This window comes from Ranitomeya imitator, chromosome 2, assembly GCF_032444005.1.
Source record: "Ranitomeya imitator isolate aRanImi1 chromosome 2, aRanImi1.pri, whole genome shotgun sequence".
Classification (NCBI taxonomy): Eukaryota; Metazoa; Chordata; class Amphibia; order Anura; family Dendrobatidae; genus Ranitomeya; species Ranitomeya imitator.
In genome coordinates, this window is record NC_091283.1 from 252428863 (window position 1) to 252454368 (window position 25506).

The window sequence follows — 25506 nt, forward strand, 5'->3', positions numbered from 1 at the left end:
CAGATGGGGCAGAGTGCTGGACACAAATGGGCAGAGTGCTGGACACAGATGGGGCATGATTGGACACAGATGGGGCAGAGTGCTGGACACAGATGGGGCAGGATTGGACACAGATGGGGCAGAGTGCTGGACACAGATGGGGCAGGATTGGACATAGATGGGGCAGAGTGCTGGACACAGATGGGGCAGAGTGCTGGACACAGATGGGGCAGGATTGGAAACAGATGGGGCAAAATTGAGACAGATGGGGCAGGATTGGAGACAGATGGGGCAGGATGGATACGATGGAGACAGATGGGGCAGGATGGGGAGATCATATGGGGCAGAATGGATACTCATGAGGGCAGGATGGGAGAACATATGGATGGAGCCTGCAATGAGACACACGGGGGCTAGGATGGCGAATATTACCATAGGGGCTAATTAAGGGATATTATTATTGCAGTGATGTATTTATTTTATTTTTTGAGTATACTGTTTTAAATGGGGGGAGGTCCTGTTACTGTGCAGAGTGATACTATGTCACCTTCTTTATGTGGTGTAATGTAGAGGCTGTGAAAATTAAGTAATGTGTTCTGCAAGTGGAACTCGAGATAACTGTGTTATTTCCTGCAGAGACGAGTCCTGGCTGGAAGAAATGATGGCGGTCTGTGCTGGATGAAAGATGAAGGACTTCACCTAGAGACGTCACTGGTGAGTCAGTGTTAACTATACACTGACACTATACACTGTATACTATATACAGAACTCCTGTGTATAATGTCACCGGTGATCACTGTATTACCTGTACACAGACACTGCTTACTAATTACAGATCTCCTGCGTATAATGGCACTGATGGTGATAGTATTGTGTTTTTTTTTTTTATTACTGATCAGTATTGTAGTATTCAGTCACTATGTGGTGGTAATATGCGGTCTGGTCATGATGTGGTGGTATTTGTTCCTTGTATTTTATATTATTCGATCACTGTGGTGGTAATATGCGGTCTGGTCATGGTGTTGTGGTATTTGTTCCTTGTGTTTGATATTATTCGGTCACTGTGGTGGTAATATGTCATCTGGTCATAGTGCTGTGGTATTGTTTCCTTGTATGTAGTATTATAGGTCATTTTAAAAATTGAAAAATAAATAAAAATATACCTAAATTGTATTGCATATTTTAACAAATATTTAGTAGGTTACAGCAGAGTAGGGCCCGGCCAAAAGTGTCAACCGTGTTCTGGTGGCGGCTTAAAAAATCTTTTGGCCAAAACAAAAGCTGCCGGCTCTATGTGTGATCTGGTGATGGGAACTGTTAATGTGTGATAGGTGAGAAGTGGAGATTTTCCAAGAGATAGCGGTGGGACTGTGGACAGTTCGAGGGGTGGAGCCTGGAGGCGGGGCTGGGGTGGAGCCTGGGCGGAGTCTCAAGGGGGCCCCGAAAATTTTGCCAGTATGGGGCCACGAAATTTCTAGTGGCAGCCCTGCATATGGTGACTGCTGTTATGATCCGGTGACCTAGGAGCTGCATGAGAACTTTCACTGGAGAAAGTGGCCACTGTACTGACCGCAATCCTGAACTTAACACCGCAATTAAAAGTAGCCGTGGAGTGTACCTAACACACCTAGACACCTCGTCACAGCCGGAGAACTAAATACCCCTAAAGATGGAAATAGGAATACTATCTTGCCTCAGAGAAAATCCCCAAAAGGATAGACAGCCCCCCACAAATATTGGCTGTGAGTCGGAGAGGAAAAAACATACACAGGCAGAAAAACAGGATTAGCACAGGAGGCCACTCTAGCTAGATAGGACAGGATAGGACAGAGTTCTGTGCGGTCAGTATAAAAACCCTTCAAAACATCCACAGCAGAATATACAAAAACTTCCTAAAACTTCCGTAAATCTGCAACTCCAGTGAATCCTACAATCAGAGCAGGAATAAAACTGAAACAAGCACACTGGCAGTGTGCCACAGAAACAAAAACCAAACACTTATCTTTGCTGAAATAGGCAGTGAGCAGGAGAAGCCAGAAAGTAATCCAACACTTCACAAGGAACATTGACTACTGGCAAGGGCTAAAGGATCCTGCCCACTTAAATATCCCAGTCAGAATTGTAATCATCCGATACACCTGGCCAGGTCTGTGACTCAGAGACAACTGCATTCCACCTACAACCACTGGAGGGAACCCAAGAGTAGAATTCACAACAGACTGCGTTTGTCTGTTGTCAGTCTGAGTGGGTGCAGAAGAATGTAATGGAGGTGCAGAAGGTTTGGTGGATGATTTTGGCATGAGTCCATTTTCCCTTCCAAGCTTACCTGTTCCTTGTGTACCTGTCTCTGAGTCTGCTCTCAAGAATTTTCTGCACTGCCATTTTAAGTGTCCAGGTATACCACAAAAATAACAATGGATATTGTTCCTTTGTCTAGTATTTTTACCTCTATGATCAATGTAATCTCTGTTCTTGGATGTTCCTGTGGGTCTAGGTTTCAGCTGACTTCTTTCTCATGAACTACAGCTATTTTAGTCAATAAAAACTGTTGCTTCTTGTAATGATGGCTGAGCACTAGCCAATTGCTCTGAGGCAGGATCTAAATAGTTGAACTGTTTTACAAAAAATCTGATCATGGACGTTGGCTTCGCATGAGGCCTAAGATCCATCACCATCCTAAAGGCCTGTTCAAATTTTACCAAAAATGCAAATGGATCATCATTAATATTAGTTCGTACATTTTCCAGAACATCAATTGTAGGAGTGGCTTCGCCGGTTGTAAACAATATTGATTGTTCTTCAAAAAGAACCTGAAGACCCACCTCTTCCGACAAGCCTACAGCCTGCAGTAACCACCGATCGACCAAACCGCTGCATGACCAGCTCTATCCTCACCTACTGTATCCTCACCCATCCCTTGTAGATTGTGAGCCTTCGCGGGCAGGGTCCTCACTCCTCCTGTACCAGTTATGACTTGTATTGTTTAAGATTATTGTACTTGTTTTTATTATGTATACCCCTCATCACATGTAAAGCGCCATGGAATAAATGGCGCTATAACAATAATAATAATAGTCTAAGTCTGTCTTCTTTTGTGCTATGCGTCAATTGATCATCATTTAATCTGGGTGTGGTCTGTAACCTTTTTCCCATATGTGAGGGTAACCATACTTTGAATATCTTATACTTTTTTTCATCATTAAGATTAAACTTATTTTGTGTTTGATTAAAATATGTCCGCTCTATAAAAGGCAGCCATCTTGTCATTGAAGTTTGGAATGTCTTTTACAATTTTTATTAACTGATCATGTATTTTCAGATTAATGCGTGCAGCTCTGTCATGGAATTTTTTCTGTTGTAGTTCATCTGCTTGTAAATCTTCTACTGAAACAGCATTGTCTTCCTGTTTGTTTGATCGTGTAACAACAGAAGCCTTTTTTATCTTGGTGCAATTTGGACAATAATTCTGCTCGAGTATCAATTTGATCTTCCAATTGTTCATTATGCTCTGACAATATCAAACAATTTGGACAATCGAAGTAAACCCCGTCAGACTCTTGTGTGTTACCTTGTGTATCAGTATGACCAATGTCTTGTGTGATAGTACATGCTTTATGTGTTTGTGTTTCAGTTTTCTCAAAGACTAAATTATTGTACACTCGGACCATGTGCATTCCATTTTGAAGCTTTCTCTGTAACTTGTTTTACTGAGAAAAACCTCTGATCAATTTTAAGATTCTCTGCTTCACATTGGCTATACAAACTAGACCATAATTGTGAATCTGTATGGCTATGAACAAACTTAAACTCTATATTACTTTTCTTAGAATAATCATGACTAAAATCCATTTTCTCACCTATGGAATGTCTTTTCCTCTATTGGATTGATCCAACCATCAATGGATGGTCCTCTGTGTCTTTACTGAAATCCTCAGACCTCCGTCTGGATGGGACACATGTAGCTCTTTATGGTTGGGGACACAAATCTTCACTCCTCTGTAGGCTCGGTCTGATCCTTGTGACGTGAAATAGTGGAATTCCTGCACCTTGAACAACAGGTGTTTAGCAGAGCTCTCCTCCACCTGTGTGCAATCAAAAGGAATCCACCCAAAATAGCACAAAAATCAGATTTGGCTGGTCTCCCCAAAATAATAGAAAAAATAACACTTTCTTACTTTTTTTTTTTTTTTTTTAAAGTAAGAGCACAGTGAGGATAGAAAGGAGCACAATATTGAATTGTGTGGATAAAACAAATCTTGTGTAATGTTTATTCAAAAAATGATTACAAAAATGAAGAAAAGTAAGTTCATAGCATCCAAAAATAAGTATTAGATTATAAAAGAGAAAACAAGCATTCAGTGGTTCTTGCATATGGTCTTGAAGTTGATGTGGTCCGGGTTGGAGTTTCTTAAAGTATGAGAGATCTCCTGAACAAAAGTTAGGTCGGCATATATACTATTTTGACCCATAGACTTACATTGGTTTCTATTTTTCCTGTCTCATAACAACATAAGATGATCTGCCGCTATGTTCATAGCCTCTACCATATTAGAAGAACACTAGTAACTTGCGGAATATGCATATTAGTTATTTGTACATTACCTCATTTTGAAATGCTTAAGCATATAGCCTGTGACCTTTAAGAACCATTGTTTATCTCCAAATAGCCACATATTGACAGTTCTGACAAAAGCCCTATAGTTCTGACAAACAGAGAACAGACGTATCGGCCAAAATCCTCAGAATAACTCAGTCCCTCAATATACAGAGTATCTATTTGCTAGTTAGAACCTGCATATGTTAAGTAATCTATATTTTTTATTATTGAATTACTAATATTTTACAGTGTCTTATCCTCCTGGAGTGTTTCAATGACTGCCTTCTAGACATCTGTCCAGGGAGCAGTCTTCCTCATGATTGTGGAGCCTACTGAAACAGACTAAGGGACCTTTTTTGAACGTTTAGGAAGCCACTGCAGGTGTTTTTATTCTAATTTACTAACATAATGACTTTTGGGTTTTCATTGGCTATAGGATATAGTCATCAACAGAAATAAACGCTTGAAATAGATCACTCTGTAATGACTAATATAAGAGTTTAATTTTTTGCATTGAAGAACTGAAAAATTTACTTTTTGATAATATTCTAATTTAGTTAGAAGCACTTGTATGTGACTATGTAAAAACAATTAAAAACTTAAAAAAAGCTTCTCCCCTGTGTGAATTCTTTGGTGGATAGAAAGAGATGGTTTCTTCACAAAACATTTCACACATTCTGAAAATGAAAAAGGCTTCTCCCCTGTGTGGGTTTTCTGGTGGCTAACAAGATTCGATTCCTGGCTAAAACATTTCCCACATTCTGAACAGGAAAAAGGCTTCTCCCCTGTGTGGGTTTTCTTGTGGCTAACAAGATTCGTTTTGTGGTTAAAACATTCCCCACATTCGGGACAGGAAAAAGGCTTCTCCCCTGTGTGAGATCTATGATGTTTGATATGACCTGATTTATCTAGAAAACATTTCCCACATTCTGAACAGGAAAAAGGCTTCTCTCCTGTGTGAGTTTTCTGGTGGCTATCAAGATTCGCTTTCCTGTTAAAACATTTCCCACATTCTGAACAGGAAAAAGGCTTCTCTCCTGTGTGAGTTATTTGGTGGGTAACAAGCTGCGCTTTCCGAATAAAACATTTCCCACATTCTGAACAGGAAAAAGGCTTCTCCCCTGTGTGGGTTTTCTGGTGGCTAACAAGATTCGTTTTGTGGTTAAAACATTTCCCACATTCGGGACAGGAAAAAGGCTTCTCCCCTGTGTGAGATCTATGATGTTTGATAAGACCTGATTTATCTAGAAAACATTTCCCACATTCTGAACAGGAAAAAGGCTTCTCTCCTGTGTGGATTTTCTGGTGGCTGTCAAGATTCGCTTTCCTGTTAAAACATTTCCCACATTCTGAACATGAAAAAGGCTTCTCCCCTGTGTGGGTTTTCTGGTGGCTAACAAGATTCGCTTTGTGGTTAAAACATTTCCCACATTCTGAACAGGAAAAAGGCTTCTCTCCTGTGTGGGTTTTCTGGTGGCTATCAAGATTCGCTTTCCTGTTAAAACATTTCCCACATTCTGAACATGAAAAAGGCTTCTCCCCTGTGTGGGTTTTCTGGTGGCTAACAAGATTCGCTTTCTGGTTAAAACATTTCCCACATTCTGAACATGAAAAAGGCTTCTCTCCTGTGTGAGTTATTTGGTGGGTAACAAGCTGCGCTTTCCGAATAAAACATTTCCCACATTCTGAACAGGAAAAAGGCTTTTTCCCTGTGTGAATTCTCTGGTGACTGACAAAATCTGATTTCTGGTTAAAACATCTCCCACACTTGGAACAAGAAAATCTATTGTCTGCTTTGTGAAGTTTTTGTTGCTTGAGAAATGACTTTTCTAGGGGAAAACTATTTCCATATTCTGAAAATGAAAATGTCTTCATTGTTTTAGGAGCAGTTTGATTTTTAATGCTTATTTTGTGACTTTGATTTTCCTTAGTAGTCGGTAATGAATCAGAAGACAGGACCTGTTCCAAATGATCAGATGACAGATCTTTGCTGTGAAGGGATGATGGTATATTTGAAGTAATGGCATTCACTTCAATTGTATCCTGTGGGATCTCAAGATTATCTGATTTAAACATTGAAGATGTCAGCTGTCCTGCTGATTTCCTGGTACGGTCATCTGCCAAGAATAAAACCAATTGTTATTTTAGAATAAAATTTTCTTGAATTCTATATTCTTGATCATTTCTACTTAAACGGTCTGTAAAAATGGCAAGTTATGCAAAATTATTGAATTATTCACAAAGAGAATGACAGTTTACAGTTTACTAGACTGTGCTCAAAACCACATTAAGCATCCATGCTTTTGGCATTACTATAGTGAGAAGAAACCACTTATTTTACGACATGTGTATCTCCTGAAGCACAATCTGGGCACTATGTGTTGGGTAATAACTTGGGATATTTGCAATTTTCACTTTCCAACATCTGGAAACTGCAGTGCAGTCAAAATAGTCACTATTTCTATAGATTAATTTATTGAGGGTTATAATTTACAAAATGGAGTCACTTTATAGGGATTTCATCAGATCTGGTTTTCTGCAATTTTGTCATATTAGAGATTCTGCAAATGGTGTGCCCCATCTCCTCTGCGATCTGCTCCTGCAATGTCTGCTTCGGACACCAGACGCGGCTTACTAATTCTGCAGGCGATGCTGGTAACAGAGGTGGGGTTGGAACCAGAAGCTCTTAGCAGTGCAGGCTCTTCCCAGCCACTAAGATTAGGGTGCCTGGTATCTGTAGTGCCATCCAGTCTGGCAGTATAGGTGTGTGTATTCAGCTGCAGTAATCTCTTCCCTGTTTTAGCCAATTGGAAAGCACCAAACATTTTTTAATCAGATAAATTTGTATTAACGATAACAAGATTTACAACAGATCACATGTTCATTCATACTCATTTTATGTTTTACAGTAAATTAACACCCCCGATGGAGACGATATCAGGAGCAAACAATAATTCGTCCATAGTTGACAATATCAAACAGAGTTCCAGTTTACCATAAGTTGTACTCTATAATACTATATACTGGTATAACATTAATCCTATCCAACCACGGCTGCCATAATTTATGGAATAAATTCAGCTTGTCCCTCCTGGTGTAAATGCTTTTCTCAAGCTCAGTTATGTGGTTCGTTTGAGCAATGAATTCGCGTCTGGACAGAGGCTCCTCTCTAACCCAATATTTTGCAATCAGTTTACTTGCAGCAAACGATAATCTTGCAATTACAATTTTAGTCATATTGTCAGTTAATATTTCCTCCACATACCCTAATATACATATCAACGGATCCCTAGGGATAACGCACCCATACACCACTCCAATGCAGTTCAACACTACAATCCAATAGGAGGACAATCTGGGACAATGCCAAAGCATATGCAATATGTCCATCTGAGATTACCAACACCTTGGACAATCAGAGTTGGACTTCAAAAGCACCACACCTTACTACAGCTTGAAGCATATTGCCGGAATCTGCCAGATACAGCCTTGATCTCCTCTAGTTCAGTCCTCTGTGCTCACCTCCTAGCTTGTGTATTTGTTTCCTGTTGTGACCCCAGCCTGTTTACTGACTACTCCTATGTCTCCTGAGTTAGTATTTTCTCTGGCCTCTTGGTTCTGACACGGTTATCTGTCTATTCTTCTTCCCATCTTACTCCACAGAACAGCAGGTAACACTGGGCTTCAAGCCTAGGGGTCTCTGTGTAAGTCCAAATCTGTCATGAACCCCACAGAGATTCCTGACCACTGCCACCAATATGTCATGGATTCACACCGTGACCGTCACCCCTACGTCACGGATAGGGGTGACTTTAGGCCAACAGACAGCTATCACATGTGCAGGGGGCTTATCTTAGCTATCCTTCCACTGCTACAATGCGATGAAAAAAAAAACCACACACAAGGCTATTGACCTCTTAGTTTACAGCAGGGGCTTATTTTAGGTATCCCACTGCTCTTCAATATACCACGAACTGCAGGGATTTATGTGTATCCCGCTTACAGTTCCACTTACACCTTGCAGCTCTCTGGCGCCCCCCTTTCTGTCAGGTCAGATTAGGTACTGCACCTAGGGTGATTAGTCGCCAGAAAGGCTGCCTGCTATGTACTGGCTATTGGGCACGCTGCAGCGACGCGATAACTACTCCCACTCTGGCAGGAACAATACCGTATATACTCGAGTATAAGCCGAGATTTTCAGCCCAAAATTTTGGGCTGAAAGTGCCCCTCTCGGCTTATACTCGAGTCAAGGTGGGTGGCAGGGTCGGCGGGTGAGGGGGTGAGGGTGCTGAGGCATACTTACCTAGTCCCAGCGATCCTCGCGCTGTCCCTGCCGTCCCACGGTCTTCTGTGCTGCAGCTTCTTCCCCTCTTCAGCAGTCACGTGGGACCGCTCATTACAGAAATGAATAAGCGGCTCCACCTCCCATAGGGGTGGAGCCGCCTATTCATTCCTCTAATCAGCGGTGCCGGTGACCGCTGATAGAGAAAGAAGCTGCGGCACCGAAGACCAGGCAGAGGGACAGCGCGAGGATCGCTGGGACTAGGTAAGTATAGCATATTCACCTGTCCTCGTTCCAGCCGCCGAGCGTCGCTCCATCTTCCCGGCCGGCGCCTCCATCTTCCCGGCGTCTGCGCTCTGACTGTTCAGGCAGAGGGCGCGATGACGCATATAGTGTGCGCGGCGCCCTCTGCCTGATCAGTCAGAGCAGAGACGCCGGGAAGATGGAGGCGCCGGAACGAGACGCCGGGAGCTGCAATCAAGGGAGGTGAGTATGTGTTTTTTTTTTTTTATTGCAGCAGCAGCAGCGGCGGCGGCAGAGATTTATGTGGAGCATCTATGGGGCACAGTGAACGGTGCAGAGCACCGTATATGGCACATCTATGGGGCACAGTGAACGGTGCAGGGCACCGTATATAGCACATCTATGGGGCACAGTGAACGGTGCAGAGCACTGTATATGGCACATCTATGGGGCACAGTGAACGGTGCGGAGCACCGTATATGGCACATCTATGGGGCACAGTGAACGGTGCAGAGCACCGTATATGGCACATCTATGGGGCACAGTGAACGGTGCAGAGCACCGTATATGGCACATCTATGGGGCACAGTGAACGGTGCAGAGCACCGTATATGGCACATCTATGGGGCACAGTGAACGGTGCAGAGCACCGTATATGGCACAGCTATGGGGCACAGTGAACGGTGCAGAGCACCGTATATGGCACATCTATGGGGCACAGTGAACGGTGCAGAGCACCGTATATGGCACATCTATGGGGCACAATGAACGGTGCAGAGCACCGTATATGGCACATCTATGGGGCACAATGAACGGTGCAGAGCACCGTATATGGCACATCTATGGGGCACAATGAACGGTGCAGAGCACCGTATATGGCACAGCTATGGGGAAATATGAACGGTGCAGAGCACTGTATGGCACATCTATGGGGAAATAATGATCTATTTTTATTTTTGAAATTCACCGGTAAATGCTGCATTTCCACCCTAGGCTTATACTCGAGTCAATAAGTTTTCCCAGTTTTTTGTGGCAAAATTAGGGGGGTCGGCTTATACTCGGGTCGGCTTATACTCGAGTATATACGGTAATTATCAACGCCGCAGTCGCTACATTGACACCCAAAGGCCTGCACACGGTATTGCTGCCACCAGCTTCGATTAAACGGGTCCGAAGCTAACCCAAAACAGTAGCGTAATTCCCTTCAGGAGACAGGGGTACGTTTTAGAACAGGAAGAACGAACTAGTATTAAATATTATACTGCGTAAAGTTTAGGCAGTGTTTATAGAAAAATATTACAAGGATGTTACAAAAGGAGACAATTGCAAATATGTACAAGGTAATTATAAAAAAGCAGGGAATAACATGAGAAATCAACACTTACATGTGTTCAGAGCATTGCAGGCAACCAGGCTAGTGGAGTTCCCATACATCCCAGTGCATTAGGACTTGCAGTCAGGGCTCTTCAGGTAAAAAACTGACTGCTGGAAGCCTGCCAGAAACTTATAACCTGCAGCCTGTGACATCACAGAAAGGGCTGAGCTAAGATCGCCCTCCTCTTTCTTCAGTCTTGGTAACTCTAACACAAGTTACTCTAATGGCTGTATCTCCACTACAGAACATGTCATAATCATAACAAACCCAGCATTCATCTCGTATTAACGTGGGCATTCTAATGAGATCAAATATGTCCTATTTGTGATGCATATTTACAGAGAAATCCAAACTTTTTTACCTGATGGAGTTAGAAGCTCATGTTTACAGCGGTTGACAGATCCACCGAGGGAGATTCCAAATATGTATTTATTATTTTCCTATCTTAAATTGTTTGCCTAATATCTTACAATAACAGAACAAAGGACCCTCATGGATTCTAGAGTCTTCTAATCCAGTTCTAGCTGGCAAAGCTTTCTAATGCAGCTATGCCGGTCGTAAATTCCTTTCTTCAATAAAACTCCCCCACATACATTGGCAAGGCAAGGTCTTGCCTGAGTGAAAGGGAAGGGGGGGGTTTTAGCCCACATCCTGGGCTGACAAGAGAAACTAAACTTATATGATATTTCATACAATATCGTGACAAAATCCATGTAGAGGGGTTAAAGAAGTTAAAGGGTAATGGGCAAAACTCATAAGCACCGAGAAAAAGATGTCATGCTATATAAAGGGGACCACCAAGCAATAACAAAAATGTATAGAAATAACCATAAATACTTTATTATATCAACCAAAACACAAAACAACACACTACAGTTTAAAAACATTTAAAAAAGAACGTTGTCTTGTGGCCACATGATCAATACCTTAAGGAAATCACGAGACAGCTTAACAACGATAATTGCTATACCATTCTACCCTCAGATCCGACTGATTTTTTCAAGAGCCAGCTTGACGGTATTATTAATGGGGCTTTTAGGGACCACATAGTGACCAAAAAGAAAGCAGACTTTCTGCTAACACCGGTACCAACTATCCCCACTTTTTATGCCTTGCTGAAAATCCACAAGTCCCTTGTAGAACCTCCAGGTAGGCCTATAGTTTCAGGGATAGGTAGCATTTTTGAACATCCATGCATTTATGTTGACCATTTTTTACAGCCAATGGTCACCTCCCTGAAATCGTATACCAGAGACTCTACTCACCTGCTGCAACTTTTGGAAGAATGTGAAATGCCCGAGAACACCTTGCCAATCAGTATGGACGTGGAATCCCTGTACACCAGCATCGCACACCATTCAGGTATGCAGGCGGTCTCTTATTTCTTAGAAAAATCTACAGAGGGAACCATAGAACACAACAGGTTCATTCTAAGACTGTTACACTTCATCTTAGACAAAAACTACTTTGTCTTCGATAGAAAGTTTTTCAGACAGGTGTCAGGCACTGCCATGGGGGCTCGATGTGCCCCCGCCTACGCCAACCTATTTTTAGGTTGGTGGGAGGAGACAGTGGTCTATCAACATCATTTGTTCAATTCCAAGGTACATACCTGGCAAAGGTATATCGACGACATTCTGTTGATATGGATGGGGCCTATCGAAGACTGTAATCAATTCATTGGGGACCTTAATGTAAATCATTTAAACATCAAACTCACATCTGTGATTTCAGCAACCAGCATTGACTTCCTGGATCTGAGACTGTCGATTATGGACTCCAGAATAGTAAGTGGATTACATCGTAAAACTACAGCTACCAACAGTCTCCTCCACTTTACCAGTTTTCATCCGTTTCATCTCAGGAAAGGCATCCCGAAGGGTCAATTGAAAGAAATTGCAGTACGGACCAAGAATTCAGACATCAAGCAAGAGATCTATCAGCCCGCTTCAAGAAAAGAGGATATCCACAGAGACTCATTTCCAGGGCTTTCCAACATGCCTGCCAACAGGATCGGAAAAATCTTTTTGAGAAAAAGGTACGTGGGTCTACACGCCCCCTAGCCCTCATTACCACTTTTAATAATCAGTGGGCAGATATACGGAACCTTTTAAACCGAAATTGGGACATTCTGTTGACTGACAAACGAATTCCATTGGTGGTCTCTAATTCCCCCTGTATGGTAGCAAAAAGGGCAAAAAATCTTAGGGATGACCTCTGTCACAGCCACTACCAGCGCCCAGGTGTGAGACTAAATCGAGGGATTAGAACTTTCGGCTCCTATCCCTGTGGGGGATGTAATATCTGCCAATATATGATCTCACAAGATGGTTTCTCTATCCCTACAGTCCCCTTCCGAATACAGCCGAGAGAATTTTTCAACTGCAGATCCAGGAATGTGGTGTATGCTATCTTCTGTGACTGTCCAAAGGTGTACGTGGAACAGACCACGCAGGAGTTAAGGAGGAGAATGCAACAGCACCTTTCAAGCATTTCCACGGCAGCAAGAGATCGGGCAAAAAACAAGACACTTTCCTCTGTGGCGGCGCACTTTTTGGACTATCATCAATGCAAAACCTCTAACTTCAAAGTCATGGGACTGGAAGGAGTACATTTAAACATAAGGGGTGGAGACATTGTTAAGCGGCTTTTGTGTTGCGAAACAAAATGGATTTACAATCTACAGAGCATGACACCAAGGGGACTCAATGAAGAGTTTCTCTTCACTGGTTTCTACAAACAACTATGAGGAGTATATTTGGTGCCTTAATGTATCATCTGCATGTTTTTATTTCTCTTTCTGGTCCTTAGTCTTTTGTCTTTAGTATTAGGTTTGGTATCCTTATATGTCTGGTATCTGTCATGTCATAGGCACTTATAGTTCCTCTCTTCAACATGGCCTGGCACCAGCTCGCATGCCTATATATTCACTATACCTTTGGGAAGTATGTCTCCTGGCCATGTTAATCTACTTTTCTATAGAGCTTTGAAGTCAATTCGCCGGGATATTTTGGATTGGGATGGGTACAATTGGCGGGGGATCTAGCCTCTTTTGTTGGGGGAGCCTGCTCCCTTTCCCCATCCAATAGTGGCTCTATGGTAATACGTCGGGCATGTTTTATATGTTTGCGTTCTGCCTTATTCCTCCTGGTAATTAAATGTTCCACCTTTGGATTGTAAATCGTCCGACTGCATTGCCTTATTCTATATTATGGTTCTGTCTAATTGAGGTATATTCTAAGGGTGCAACCGTATTTTGCATATAAGAATTATGGGTGGAGTAATATGTTGGGTAGGGTCCATACTTGCGTGCAGGGTTATGGGACTCGTCTTTGGAGCCAAGATGATTGATCATCTTCCACCACTGTACCATGCGTCTTTATCCTTTTTTGATCCTGTATTATAAGGGGGATCTACACGTGAGACCCCGGTGTCCGCACCCACATATGCTACTGTGGTATGTTTGTATTCTAACAACTGTATATATATACATGTGCATTACCTTATCTGTTTATCATTGTTTTATTCTATATTATGGTTTTGTCTAATTGAGGTATATTCTAAGGGTGCAACCGTATCTTGCATACAAGAATTATGGGTGGAGGAATAGATTGGGTAGGGTCCATACTTGCGTGCAAGGTAGTGGGACTCGTCTTTGGAGCCAAGATGATTGATCATCGTCCACCACTGTAGCATGCGTCTTTAGCCTTTTTTGATCCTACATTGTAAGGGGGATTTACACGTGAGACCTCGGTGTCCGCACCCCCCATATGCTACTGTGGTTTGTTCGTATTCTAACAACTGTATATATATATACATGTGCATTACCTTATTTTCTTATCATTGTCTCGGGTATAGGGAATCAGTGTAAATATTGCGGCACCCCTGTTTATGTGCTTAATGGGGCCATACCGTAAGGCTATGGTGTGGACCTCATATATCTCCACCTTTCCTCTGCATCTATTATTCTGTATCAGTGTAGCCATCTTGGCGCTTATTACCATATATTGTCATCATTGACTTTTGATGTAGGAAATGAGTATAAAGTCTGTAGTAGCCCCGCTCTTGTGCTTAGTGGGGTCACACCGCAATATTATATTTCTCCACGCTGCTTTAGTATTTAACATACATGATAGTTTTCAGGATGGTTTGGTTTTATTGTACACTCTGGGGGGGGGGGGGCGGTATGTTCCACTTACGTTGCGCTTTTCCTCGCCTTTGGCAGCCATCTTGGTGCTCCATTATGCTTTGCACCAGTTAGCTTGCGATATGGGGCCCGGGCATACGCACTTACGGCCATCTTGATACTCCCTGAGCATTTCATCGGCGCGTGCGCATTAGCGCTTTTGGTGGCCCTCTTGGTGCTCCGCAACGCTTAGCGTTAGCTAATCCGTGCTATGGGCCCGGGCATGCGCATTCAGCGCATTAACGGCCATTTTGGTACTCCCGGAAACACTTGTGTGCTGCACCGCTTCCGGTGTTGCGAGCGCTGATGCTCCACGCCTAGCTTTGAATACCACGCCACCGTACCACAGCTGATAGGGATATTTTCATTAGGGTGTCTGTATATATATAGTAGCCGGCCACACATTATGACACCTGCTCCTGACGAAGCCACTCCTAGTGGCGATACGCATGGGGCTTCTGCCCCCTGGACCTCTGTATGGATGGGTATTTGGTCATGCTCTACTGGCATTGTTGCTTCTAATTTGCACTGAGATGATAGCATATTGCCCTATTTAGTGGGCTTTGTACCGCTTTTTGTGGCATATACTGGGTATTGGGGTTGTATCTGTATTTAGTGGGGCTCTGGACACCTTGATTAGGTTCAGATAGTCCCTAGGAATTGAATTAGTTTGTGGTACTTTGGCCTATATGGTCAAGCTGAGGTCTACTGTATTATTTAGACTTGGTTTCTCTATATATGGGATAAATGCCAACCCACTACAAATCAACTTCAGCATTTGAGGCTGATCACCTCTTGGCTGTCAATCTACCTATTACATGTGGGGGCGTTTGTATGTGAAATACCTCACTAATTACAGATATTGTCTACCTGTTTCTATTATCCCGTTGTTATCATCTGCTCGCAAGGGATACATTTGTTATTTCTACATCTTTATACTGGTCACTCACTGTCAGGATAGTTCATATTAGTTATTTTGAGTTAGTACCTGTTTATAGTAGATATACTTGGTTCACCTAGTACATCTGTCTCTATAATGAATATTTATTTTTATAATAGAACCATATATTCCTGCATTAATGCCTACTATTTTGTGCTGCGAGCTGGGCCAGGTGTAAACCTTTGTTATTATCCCCACCCTTCATTCAGATGCTATGTATAGTTCTATCATCTGTTCAAATGTGTACGTAGAGCAGCTGTTTTTGTTATCAAATTATTACCTTGTCATTTGTATTTCTATCATAATATATATTACATGTCCAGGGGGAGGTTCCTTATAGGAATCCTTAATGTCATATTTTCTTTTTTAAATGTTTTAAACTGTAGTGTGTTGTTTTGTGTTTTGGTCGATATAATAAAGTATTTATGGTTATTTCTATACATTTTTGTTATTGCTTGGTGGTCCCCTTTATATAGCATGACATCTTTTTCTCGGTGCTTATGGATCTTACTATAGGTCATGTTTTGGGTTGAACCCCTGTCTTTTGCTATTAGGTTGGATGGTGCCCTCCATCTCTTGTTTACGTAATGGGCAAAACTGTTCATGATGGGCCCCATAAGATGCTCCATACAAAATACACCCCATAAAATGCTCCATACAGTTTATGATGGACCCCATAAGATGCTCCATACAAAATACACCCCATATAATGCTGCACAAATGCTGAATATGGCCCCATAAGATGCTCCATACAGACATTTGCCCCATATAATGCTCCACAAATACTGATTATGGCCCCATAAGATGCTCCATAAAGTAATTTGCCCCATGTAATGCTCCATAAATGCTGATTATGGCCCCATAAGATGCTCCATAAAGTCATTTGCCCCATGTAATGCTCCATAAATGCTGATTATGGCCCCATAAGATGTTCCATAAAGTCATTTGCCCCATGTAATGCTCCATAAATGCTGATTATGGCCCCATAAGATGCTCCATAAAGTCATTTGCCCCATGTAATGCTCCATAAATGCTGATTATGGCCCCATAAGATGCTCCATAAAGTCATTTGCCCCATATGCTGTTACTGCGATAAAAAAATAAAAAAATCACATACTCACCTCTCGTCGCTCAGGCCCCCAGCACTCACTATATTCACCTGCTCCGCGTTCCACCGCTGCCAGCCCGCCGCTACGTTCCACGTCCACTGCATTGGCTGCTCAGGCAGAGGGCGGCGCGCACTAATAGCGTCACCACACCCTCTGACCTGAGCATCAGTGCAGTGGACGGGGAACGTAGCGGCGGCTGGCGACGGTGGATTGGGGAGGAGAATATCGCGCACTGCTTATACTCACCTGCTCCTGGCGCGGTACCTGCACGTCTGTTTCCCGGCGCCGGCAGCTTCTTCCTGTAGTGAGCGGTCACATGGTACTGCCACTCTACCTCCCCTACCGACCCCTGGGTATGACTCGAGTATAAGCTGAGAGGGGCAATTTCAGCCTAAAAAAATGGGCTGAAATTGTCGGCTTATATTCGAGTATATACGGTATTTAGGATTGAAAACATAATGTAATTTATGAGGTGGAGTGAATCCATGAAACCAGGGCTGGAGCCAACACATCTCCTGCAGGCGTGAATAAATGTACAGTGGGTACAGAAAGTATTCAGACCCCTTTACATTTTTCACTCTGTTTCATTGCAGCCATCCCATTGCATTACACCCCATCTTGACTGAAAACAAAACAGAAATGTAGAAATTTTTGCAAATTTAATATAAAAGAAAAACTGAAATATCACATGGTCATAAGTCTTCAGACCCTTTGCTCAGACACTCATATTTAAGTCACATACTGTCCATTTCCTTGTGATCCTCCTTGAGATGGCTCTATTCCTTCATTGGAGGCCAGCTGGGTTTAATTAACCCCCGAAGCCTTTTTCAGTTTAGCGTTTTCGTTTTTCACTCCTTCTTCTCAGAGAGATAACTTTTTTATTTCTTCCATCAATATGGCCATGTGAGGACTTGTTTTTGCGGGACGAGTTGTACTTTTGAATGCCACCATTGATTTTACCATGTTGTGTACTAGAAAACGGGAAAAAATTCCAAGTGCGGTGAAATTTAAAAAATAAAAGTGCAATCTCACACTTGTCATTTGTTTGGCTTTTTTGCTACGTTCACTAAACTGACCTGCCATTATGATTCTCCAGGTCATTACGAGTTCATACACAACAAACATGTCTAGGTTCTTTTTTATCTATGTGGTGAAAAAAACAAAAACAAAAAGACTTTGCTAAAAAATAAAATTTGCGCCATTTTATGATGCCCGTAGTGTCTCATTTTTCGTGATCTCGGGTTGGGTGAGGGCTTATTTTTTTGCGCGCTGAGCTGACGTTTTTAATGACACCATGTTGGTGCAGATACGATCTTTTGAACGCCCATTGTTGCATTTTAATGCAATGTCGCGGCGACCAAAAAAACATAATTCTGGCATTTTGACTTTTTTTCTCCCTATGTCATTTAGCAATCAGATTAATCCTTTTTTTCATAGATCAGGCGATTCTGAACGCAGCGGCGCCAAATATGTGTATGTTTGATTTTATTTTTATTGTTTTATTTTGAATGGGCGAAAGGGGCTGATTTGAATTTTTATATTTTTAAAAACTTTTTTTTGTTTTACTTTTGGCATGCTTCAATAGTCTCCATAGGAGACTATTGCTAAAAAACACATGAAGGACTCCCAGACTATGATGAGAAATAAGATTATTTGGTCTGATGAGACGAAGATAGACCTTTTTAGTGATAATTCTAAGCGGTATGTGTGGAGAAAACCAGGCACTGCTCATCACCTGCCCAATACAATCCCAACAGTGAAGCATGGTGGTGGCAGCATCATGTTATGGGGGTGTTTTTCAGCTGTAGGGACAGGACGACTGGTTGTCATGAAGGAAACATGAATGCGGCCAAGTACAGATATATCCTGGATGAAAACCTCTTCCAGAGTACTCTGGACCTCAGACTTGGCTTGGTTCACCTTCCAACAAGACAATGACCCTAAGCACACAGCTAAAATAACAAAGGTGCGGCTTCAGAACACCTCTGTGACCATTGTTGACCGGCCCAGCCAGAGCCCTGACCTAAACCCAATTGAGCATCTATGAAGAGACCTGAAAATGGCGTCCACCAACGTTCACCATCCCACCTGACCATACTGGAGAGGATCTGCAAGGAAGAATAGCCGAGGATCCCCAAATCCAGGGGTGAAAAACTTGTTGCATCATTCCCAAGAAGACTCATGGCTGTACTAGCTAAAAAGGGGCTTCTCCTCAATACTGAGCAAAGGGGCTGAAGACTTATGACCATGTGATAGTTCAGTTTTTCTTTTTTAATAAATTTGCAAAAATTACTACATTCCTGTTTTTTTCAGTCAAGATGGGGTGCAGAGTGAACATTAATGAGAAAAAAATGAACTTTTTTGAATTTACCAAATGGCTGCAATGAAACAGAGTGAAAAATGTAAGGGGTCTGAATACTTTCTGTACCCACTTTACATTTATTCCCGCCTGCAGGAGATGTGTTGGCTCCAGCCCTGGTTTCATGGATTCACTCCACCTCATAAATTACATTATGTTTTCAATCCTAAGGTATTCAGATTGTGCAGTAATCTCTCCTGAAATGGGGGCGCTAATACTTTCTCTACGCTACTTTCCGTGCCCACTGTATATTACAGCCATCAGCCACGCACAACTTAGAGATACATCATGACGCAGGTGTACTAATTATTATGTAGTTTATCACAATCCTGTCTGAAGTTAGTCGGTTTTATAAGAAATTGTAAAATCAGGATAAAAGGAAACTCTGCTGTTATTGTCCAGATTTTCACACTTGGCCTCACTGCACATTCAATGTTGTCAATCATAAAAGTGAAGTTTGGCCAGAAAGACTGGACCTGGTCTTGTAGGGACCATATGATCACATTTAGCAGGAGAGAAGGGAGAGAAGGGAGATTCCTTCGATATCAGGGATCTAAAAATGACCCAAGCGATCCATAATAGGATGACCAGCCAGAGACATAATATTAGGAAAGGTGTAATCTGTCTATTTAGGCATTTGGTTTTAGAATATGAACGAGATCCCACCAGTTTAAGACTCAATATATCAGAACAAATATCAGAACGTGTGTCTAATAGGTCCCAAAGACTTGTGAATAGAGAATCCTATTGGATTTTTATACTATCCACACTTAAAGCGGAGGATTTTCCATGTACGTATATTGTTCGTTATATGGATTTTATTGTGCATCCAATATGCATTTTACATCTATTTGTATAGTTTTGTATACAAAGAAAGGATTCTATACAAAAAACTGCAGCATAGGCGCAGATTAATTAATGAATTAAGCAACTGGATCAGTGACGCTGTTCTGGAGGATATAAAACATCCACAATGTATCATTTGTATAAGCCTGAGGAAGGAGCTGGTTCACATCGGAAATGAGTAGAATATGAAAATGAAAAGTTTTGGGTTTTTTTTAACGTTCATTTGTTTTGATACCCAACTTTCTGGCTCAGCACTTGGCAGCGCTTTTCAAAGCCCTGATTTTTTCCTTCTTCCCACATCAGGGATTTTGGAAGCCAACAGCATCATTACCCTCCGTTTTCTCATCATAATATATATCTATATTGTCAGCACATTCTACGCACGCTGTCATTTGGCTTTGTAGTTTACAGATCTGGGCAGGTAACGCTCAGTGTCTTCTAATCTCAGGGGGTAAGTGAATCCTCCAGGTTGTAAGTTCTATAGAAAATGGCTTTCAATGACCAAAGTCATTTGAACAGTTTTGGGTGGAGGAGAATGTTGTGGTCTAGAGGCAAAATGGTGATCATGGTAATACGGCCGGACTACACCACCGATAAAGCCGCCACAGCCGGTGACTGAGAAGAATCTTTGACTTCTCTGCATTTAGTGGTCACTACTCACCTGGGTAGCCATATGTAGGAATCTCCTCTTTACACCGCTCATCCCCCCTCACATATGTCTCTGTAGTATTAATATGGGTCAGATCTTCACCCTGAAACAAATATTATAAAAGTCACCGACAGATGGAGAAGTCCCATCTACGATCAGCTCTAATCCTGCCATCTCCACCGGTCTCATTACACAAGTATAAAACATATAATACTGGTGGATAAAACAAGACTGAACACAAGACGTTCACAGCCATCTACACAATGTGACAGGGTCACTGGTAAGGTGATAGAGGGGAGATACAGTGGGGCAAAAAAGTATTTAGTCAGTCAGCAATAGTGCAAGTTCCACCACTTAAAAAGATGAGAGGCGTCTGTAATTTACATCATAGGTAGACCTCAACTATGGGAGACAAACTGAGAAAAAAAAATCCAGAAAATCACATTGTCTGTTTTTTATCATTTTTTTTGCATATTATGGTGGAAAATAAGTATTTGGTCAGAAGCAAACAATCAATATTTCTGGCTCTCACAGACCTGTAACTTCTTCTTTAAGAGTCTCCTCTTTCCTCCACTCATTACCTGTAGTAATGGCACCTGTTTAAACTTGTTATCAGTATAAAAAGACACCTGTGCACACCCTCAAACAGTCTGACTCCAAACTCCACTATGGTGAAGACCAAAGAGCTGTCAAAGGACACCAGAAACAAAATTGCAGCCCTGCACCAGGCTGGGAAGACTGAATCTGCAATAGCCAACCAGCTTGGAGTGAAGAAATCAACAGTGGGAGCAATAATTAGAAAATGGAAGACATACAAGACCACTGATAATCTCCCTAGATCTGGGGCTCCACGCAAAATCCCACCTTGTGGGGTCAGAATGATCACAAGAACGGTGAGCAAAAATCACAGAACCACGCGGGGGGACCTAGTGAATGAACTGCAGAGAGCTGGGACCAATGTGACAAGGCCTACCATAAGTAACACACTACGCCACCATGGACTCAGATCCTGCAGTGCCAGACGTGTCCCACTGCTTAAGCCAGTACATGTCCGGGCCCGTCTGAAGTTTGCTAGAGAGCATTTGGATGATCCAGAGGAGTTTTGGGAGAATGTCCTATGGTCTGATGAAACCAAACTGGAACTATTTGGTAGAAACACAACTTGTCGTGTTTGGAGGAAAAAGAATACTGAGTTGCATCCATCAAACACCATACTTACTGTAAAGCATGGTGGTGGAAACATCATGCTTTGGGGCTGTTTCTCTGCAAAGGGGCCAGGATGACTGATCCGGGTACATGAAATAATGAATGGGGCCATGTATCGTGAGATTTTGAGTGCAAACCTCCTTCCATCAGCAAGGGCATTGAAGATGAAACGTGGCTGGGTCTTTCAACATGACAATGATCCAAAGCACACCGCCAGGGCAACGAAGGAGTGGCTTCGTAAGAAGCATTTCAAGGTCCTGGAGTGGCCTAGCCAGTCTCCAGATCTCAACCCTATAGAAAACCTTTGGAGGGAGTTGAAAGTCCGTGTTGCCAAGCGAAAAGCCAAAAACATCACTGCTCTAGAGGAGATCTGCATGGAGGAATGGGCCAACATACCAACAACAGTGTGTGGCAACCTTGTGAAGACTTACAGAAAACGTTTGACCTCTGTCATTGCCAACAAAGGATATATTACAAAGTATTGAGATGAAATTTTGTTTCTGACCAAATACTTAATTTCCACCATAATATGCAAATAAAATGTTAAAAAAACAGACAATGTGATTTTCTGGATTTTTTTTTCTCAGTTTGTCTCCCATAGTTGAGGTCTACCTATGATGTAAATTACAGACGCCTTTCATCTTTTTAAGTGGTGGAACTTGCACTATTGCTGACTGACTAAATACTTTTTTGCCCCACTGTATGTGTCACTGCGCTTAACGGCGTCAGTGACGTGAAACCAGAGCATTTTTCTCCAGCACACTACGTGTTGTGAGGGTTAAGTTGTATAAACAGGGCTGGTTTTATGTGGACCTTCACAGAGCGGGTGGGAGAAGGTCCACTTTATCTCCCCTGGCAGACCTGCCAGGACCTGCATGAGGACATGGTCATGTGATCAATCACATGATGGGGAACTTACAGGCTTGGGTTGACATAACCGAGCTCTACGGGCAGTCTGGGTTCAGCTAGCCTGGAGAGAGGACTCCAGAGGCTTTGTGGCTCATCAAGTACAGACTGAACCTGTCCTGCTCCAGAGCGGGGTGCCACCCACAACATATGGACTGTGCTGCAGAATTTTGTTTTCTTTTATCGTTCTGTTTTTGTTTTAGCCAAGAAGGCTGAGTTTGTTTTCCCCATAAGTTGGTTTATGCTGCCTTACAATACATCAACGATGATTTAAATAGACGGTGTTCCCATTTTTCCTACCACAGTGTGCCACCACGTGAGTGAACTACCACAACATCATAAAACCTCTTTCACACGTTCATGTCTCCGGTATGTGAGGTGACAGTTTTCACACGTACCGGAGACAGGTACACATGTACACCCATTCAAATGAATGGGTCTGTGCACGTCAGTGTGTTTCCATGGACCGTGTGTCCCGCACGTAGTTATGTCCGTTTTTTACCGTCAGCACGGATGGCAAAACGTTCTGCACACGTGCAGATGGAGAACACACGTTGATGTCCTCCGTGCGACACGCATCAGCACCGTGGAAGAAGAGCTACAGTAAGAGCCGTTTCCCGGCGGCAGGTGCTGAAGACGGCTCTCATTATTCTCCCCTGCTCTACCGGCGGTCAGCGCTGCTAATAACAGTGACAGCAGGAGCGGATTATCAGGGTATTCATCACCCGCTGCCTGCAATATATCGAAATAAATGAATGAAAACCCCGGTGTGGGTTCCCCCCTATTTTCTTGAACCAAGCAGGAAAACCCTCACAGCTGGGGGCTGCAACCCTCAGCTGTTAGCTTCAGCAAGGCTGGCTATCAAGAATAGAGGGGTACCCACGCTATTTTTTTTAAATTATTTAAATATATAATTTTAAAAATGGTGTGGGGTCCCCCCCATTTTTGACAACCAGCCTTGCTAAAGCTCACAGCTTGGGGCTGGCTGGGGCTGGATATTGACCCCCCAGCCTATAAACAGCTGCCTGCAGCTGCCTAGAAAAGGTGCCTCTATTAGATGTGTCAATTTTGGCGCTTTGCCCGACTCTTCCCACTTGCCCTGTAGCAGTGGCAAGTGGGGTTAATATTTGAGGGGTTGATTTCATCTTTGTATTGTCAGGTGACATAAAGCCCAAAGCATAGTAATTGAGAAGTGTCTAAGACATCTCTCCATTACTAATCCTATAGTTATATGGTAAATAAAGACACAGCAAAGAATAAAGTCCTTTAATTAAAAAAATGACTGACTCCTTTAATATTCTCAATTAAACCATACTTACAACCTCGCCTAATTCCACGTTTGATACCGTGCCGCACAAGAGGTTGGTACACAAAATGAGAATGCTTGGCCTGGGGGAAAATGTGTGTAAATGGGTTAGTAACTGGCTTAGTGATAGAAAGCAGAGGGTGGTTATAAATGGTATAGTCTCTAACTGGGTCGCTGTGACCAGTGGGGTACCGCAGGGCTCGGTATTGGGACCTGTTCTCTTCAACATATTCATTAATGATCTGGTAGAAGGTTTACACAGTAAAATATCGATATTTGCAGATGATACAAAACTATGTAAAGCAGTTAATACAAGAGAAGATAGTATTTTGCTACAGATGGATCTGGATAGGTTGGAAACTTGGGCTGAAAGGTGGCAGATGAGGTTTAACAATGATAAATGTAAGGTTATACACATGGGAAGAAGGAATCAATATCACCATTACACACTGAATGGGAAACCACTGGGTAAATCTGACAGGGAGAAGGACTTGGGGATCCTAGTTAATGATAAACTTACCTGGAGCAGCCAGTGCCAGGCAGCAGCTGCCAAGGCAAACAGGATCATGGGGTGCATTAAAAGAGGTCTGGATACACATGATGAGAGCATTATACTGCCTCTTACAAATCCCTAGTTAGACCGCACATGGAGTACTGTGTCCAGTTTTGGGCACCGGTGCTCAGGAAGGATATAATGGAACTAGAGAGAGTACAAAGGAGGGCAACAAAATTAATAAAGGGGATGGGAGAACTACAATACCTAGATAGATTAGCGAAATTAGGATTATTTAGTCTAGAAAAAAGACGACTGAGGGGCGATCTAATAACCATGTATAAGTATATAAGGGGACAATACAAATATCTCGCTGAGGATTTGTTTATACCAAGGAAGGTGACGGGCACAAGGGGGCATTCTTTGCGTCTGGAGGAGAAAAGGTTTTTCCACCAACATAGAAGAGGATTCTTCACTGTTAGGGCAGTGAGAATCTGGAATTGCTTGCCTGAGGAGGTGGTGATGGCGAACTCAGTCGAGGGGTTCAAGAGTGGCCTGGATGTCTTCCTGGAGCAGAACAATATTGTATCATACAATTATTAGGTTCTGTAGAAGGACGTAAATCTGGGGATTTATTGGAATATAGGCTGAACTGGATGGACAAATGTCTTTTTTCGGCCTTACTAACTATGTTACTATGTTACTGAAGCCCTCGATCTCCTGTAATAAAAATAAAATAACAAAACAACAATATTCCATACCTGTCTGTAATTCTGTCCCATGCATGCGTAATCCGTGTCTGGGGGATAATTAGTTTTTAACCTGGACGGTGCCAAGATGCGACCGTCCAGGCTGAGAACCACTGGTGAATGAGCTGATGAAAGCGCAGCATCATTTACCATCGGTGACATCATCGAGGCCGGGCTGAACTGCGGTGACCTCAGTACCGTGGGAAAATGCTAGTGATGATTTCACCGCTTGTCACTGAGGCTGCGCTCGCAGCAACTCATTCACCAGTGGTTTTCAGCCT

At 42.6% G+C, this 25506-nt stretch overlaps 3 protein-coding genes across 7 annotated transcripts in view; 2 read left to right on the forward strand and 1 right to left on the reverse strand.

Annotated features, from left to right (window-relative positions):
• LOC138662942 (oocyte zinc finger protein XlCOF29-like) overlaps window positions 1-8733 on the forward strand; it is an 87419-nt gene extending 78686 nt beyond the window's left edge. The window contains exon 6 of one of the 3 annotated variants that reach the window (XM_069748955.1): window positions 7486-8733. The gene's annotated coding sequence lies outside the window, so the exon portion shown is untranslated. Of the gene's footprint in view, window positions 1-6507; window positions 6642-7485 lie in introns of those variants that run through there. The other 2 variants (XM_069748953.1, XM_069748954.1) reach the window with 2 other exon arrangements.
• The window catches only part of LOC138662939 (oocyte zinc finger protein XlCOF6-like), a 69055-nt gene that overhangs the window by 18075 nt on the left and 25474 nt on the right, over window positions 1-25506 (reverse strand). The window contains exons 6-7 of the mRNA XM_069748949.1: window positions 20578-20668; window positions 3837-6693 (exon numbers count right to left, since the gene is read on the reverse strand). Coding sequence (XP_069605050.1) covers window positions 5168-6693; window positions 20578-20668 — 1617 coding nt within the window. The 3' untranslated portion in view covers window positions 3837-5167. The remainder of the gene's footprint in view (window positions 1-3836; window positions 6694-20577; window positions 20669-25506) is intronic.
• Window positions 10023-14653, forward strand: LOC138662940 (uncharacterized). Of its 3 annotated transcripts, XM_069748952.1 has the most exons (5): window positions 10023-11625; window positions 11697-11838; window positions 12211-12263; window positions 12341-12514; window positions 12825-14653. In XM_069748952.1, exons 2-5 carry the CDS (start codon window positions 11700-11702, stop codon window positions 12936-12938), a joined length of 480 nt encoding a protein of 159 aa, XP_069605053.1. In that variant the 5' UTR covers window positions 10023-11625; window positions 11697-11699; the 3' UTR covers window positions 12939-14653. The 3 variants fall into 3 exon arrangements, with proteins under 3 accessions (XP_069605053.1, XP_069605051.1, XP_069605052.1); XM_069748950.1 differs by having other exon boundaries at window positions 11697-12263; XM_069748951.1 differs by having other exon boundaries at window positions 10023-12263.

Bases quoted from the DNA above. Each gene is read 5' to 3' on its own strand.
- LOC138662940 (XM_069748951.1), top strand. From the start codon at position 11,700: ATGGTCACCTCCCTGAAATCGTATACCAGAGACTCTACTCACCTGCTG. The intron at 12,264-12,340 runs GTAAGTGGATTA...GTTTCATCTCAG, and splicing joins CGATTATGGACTCCAGAATA to GAAAGGCATCCCGAAGGGTC. The intron at 12,515-12,824 runs GTACGTGGGTCT...CTATCCCTACAG, and splicing joins AAAATCTTTTTGAGAAAAAG to TCCCCTTCCGAATACAGCCG.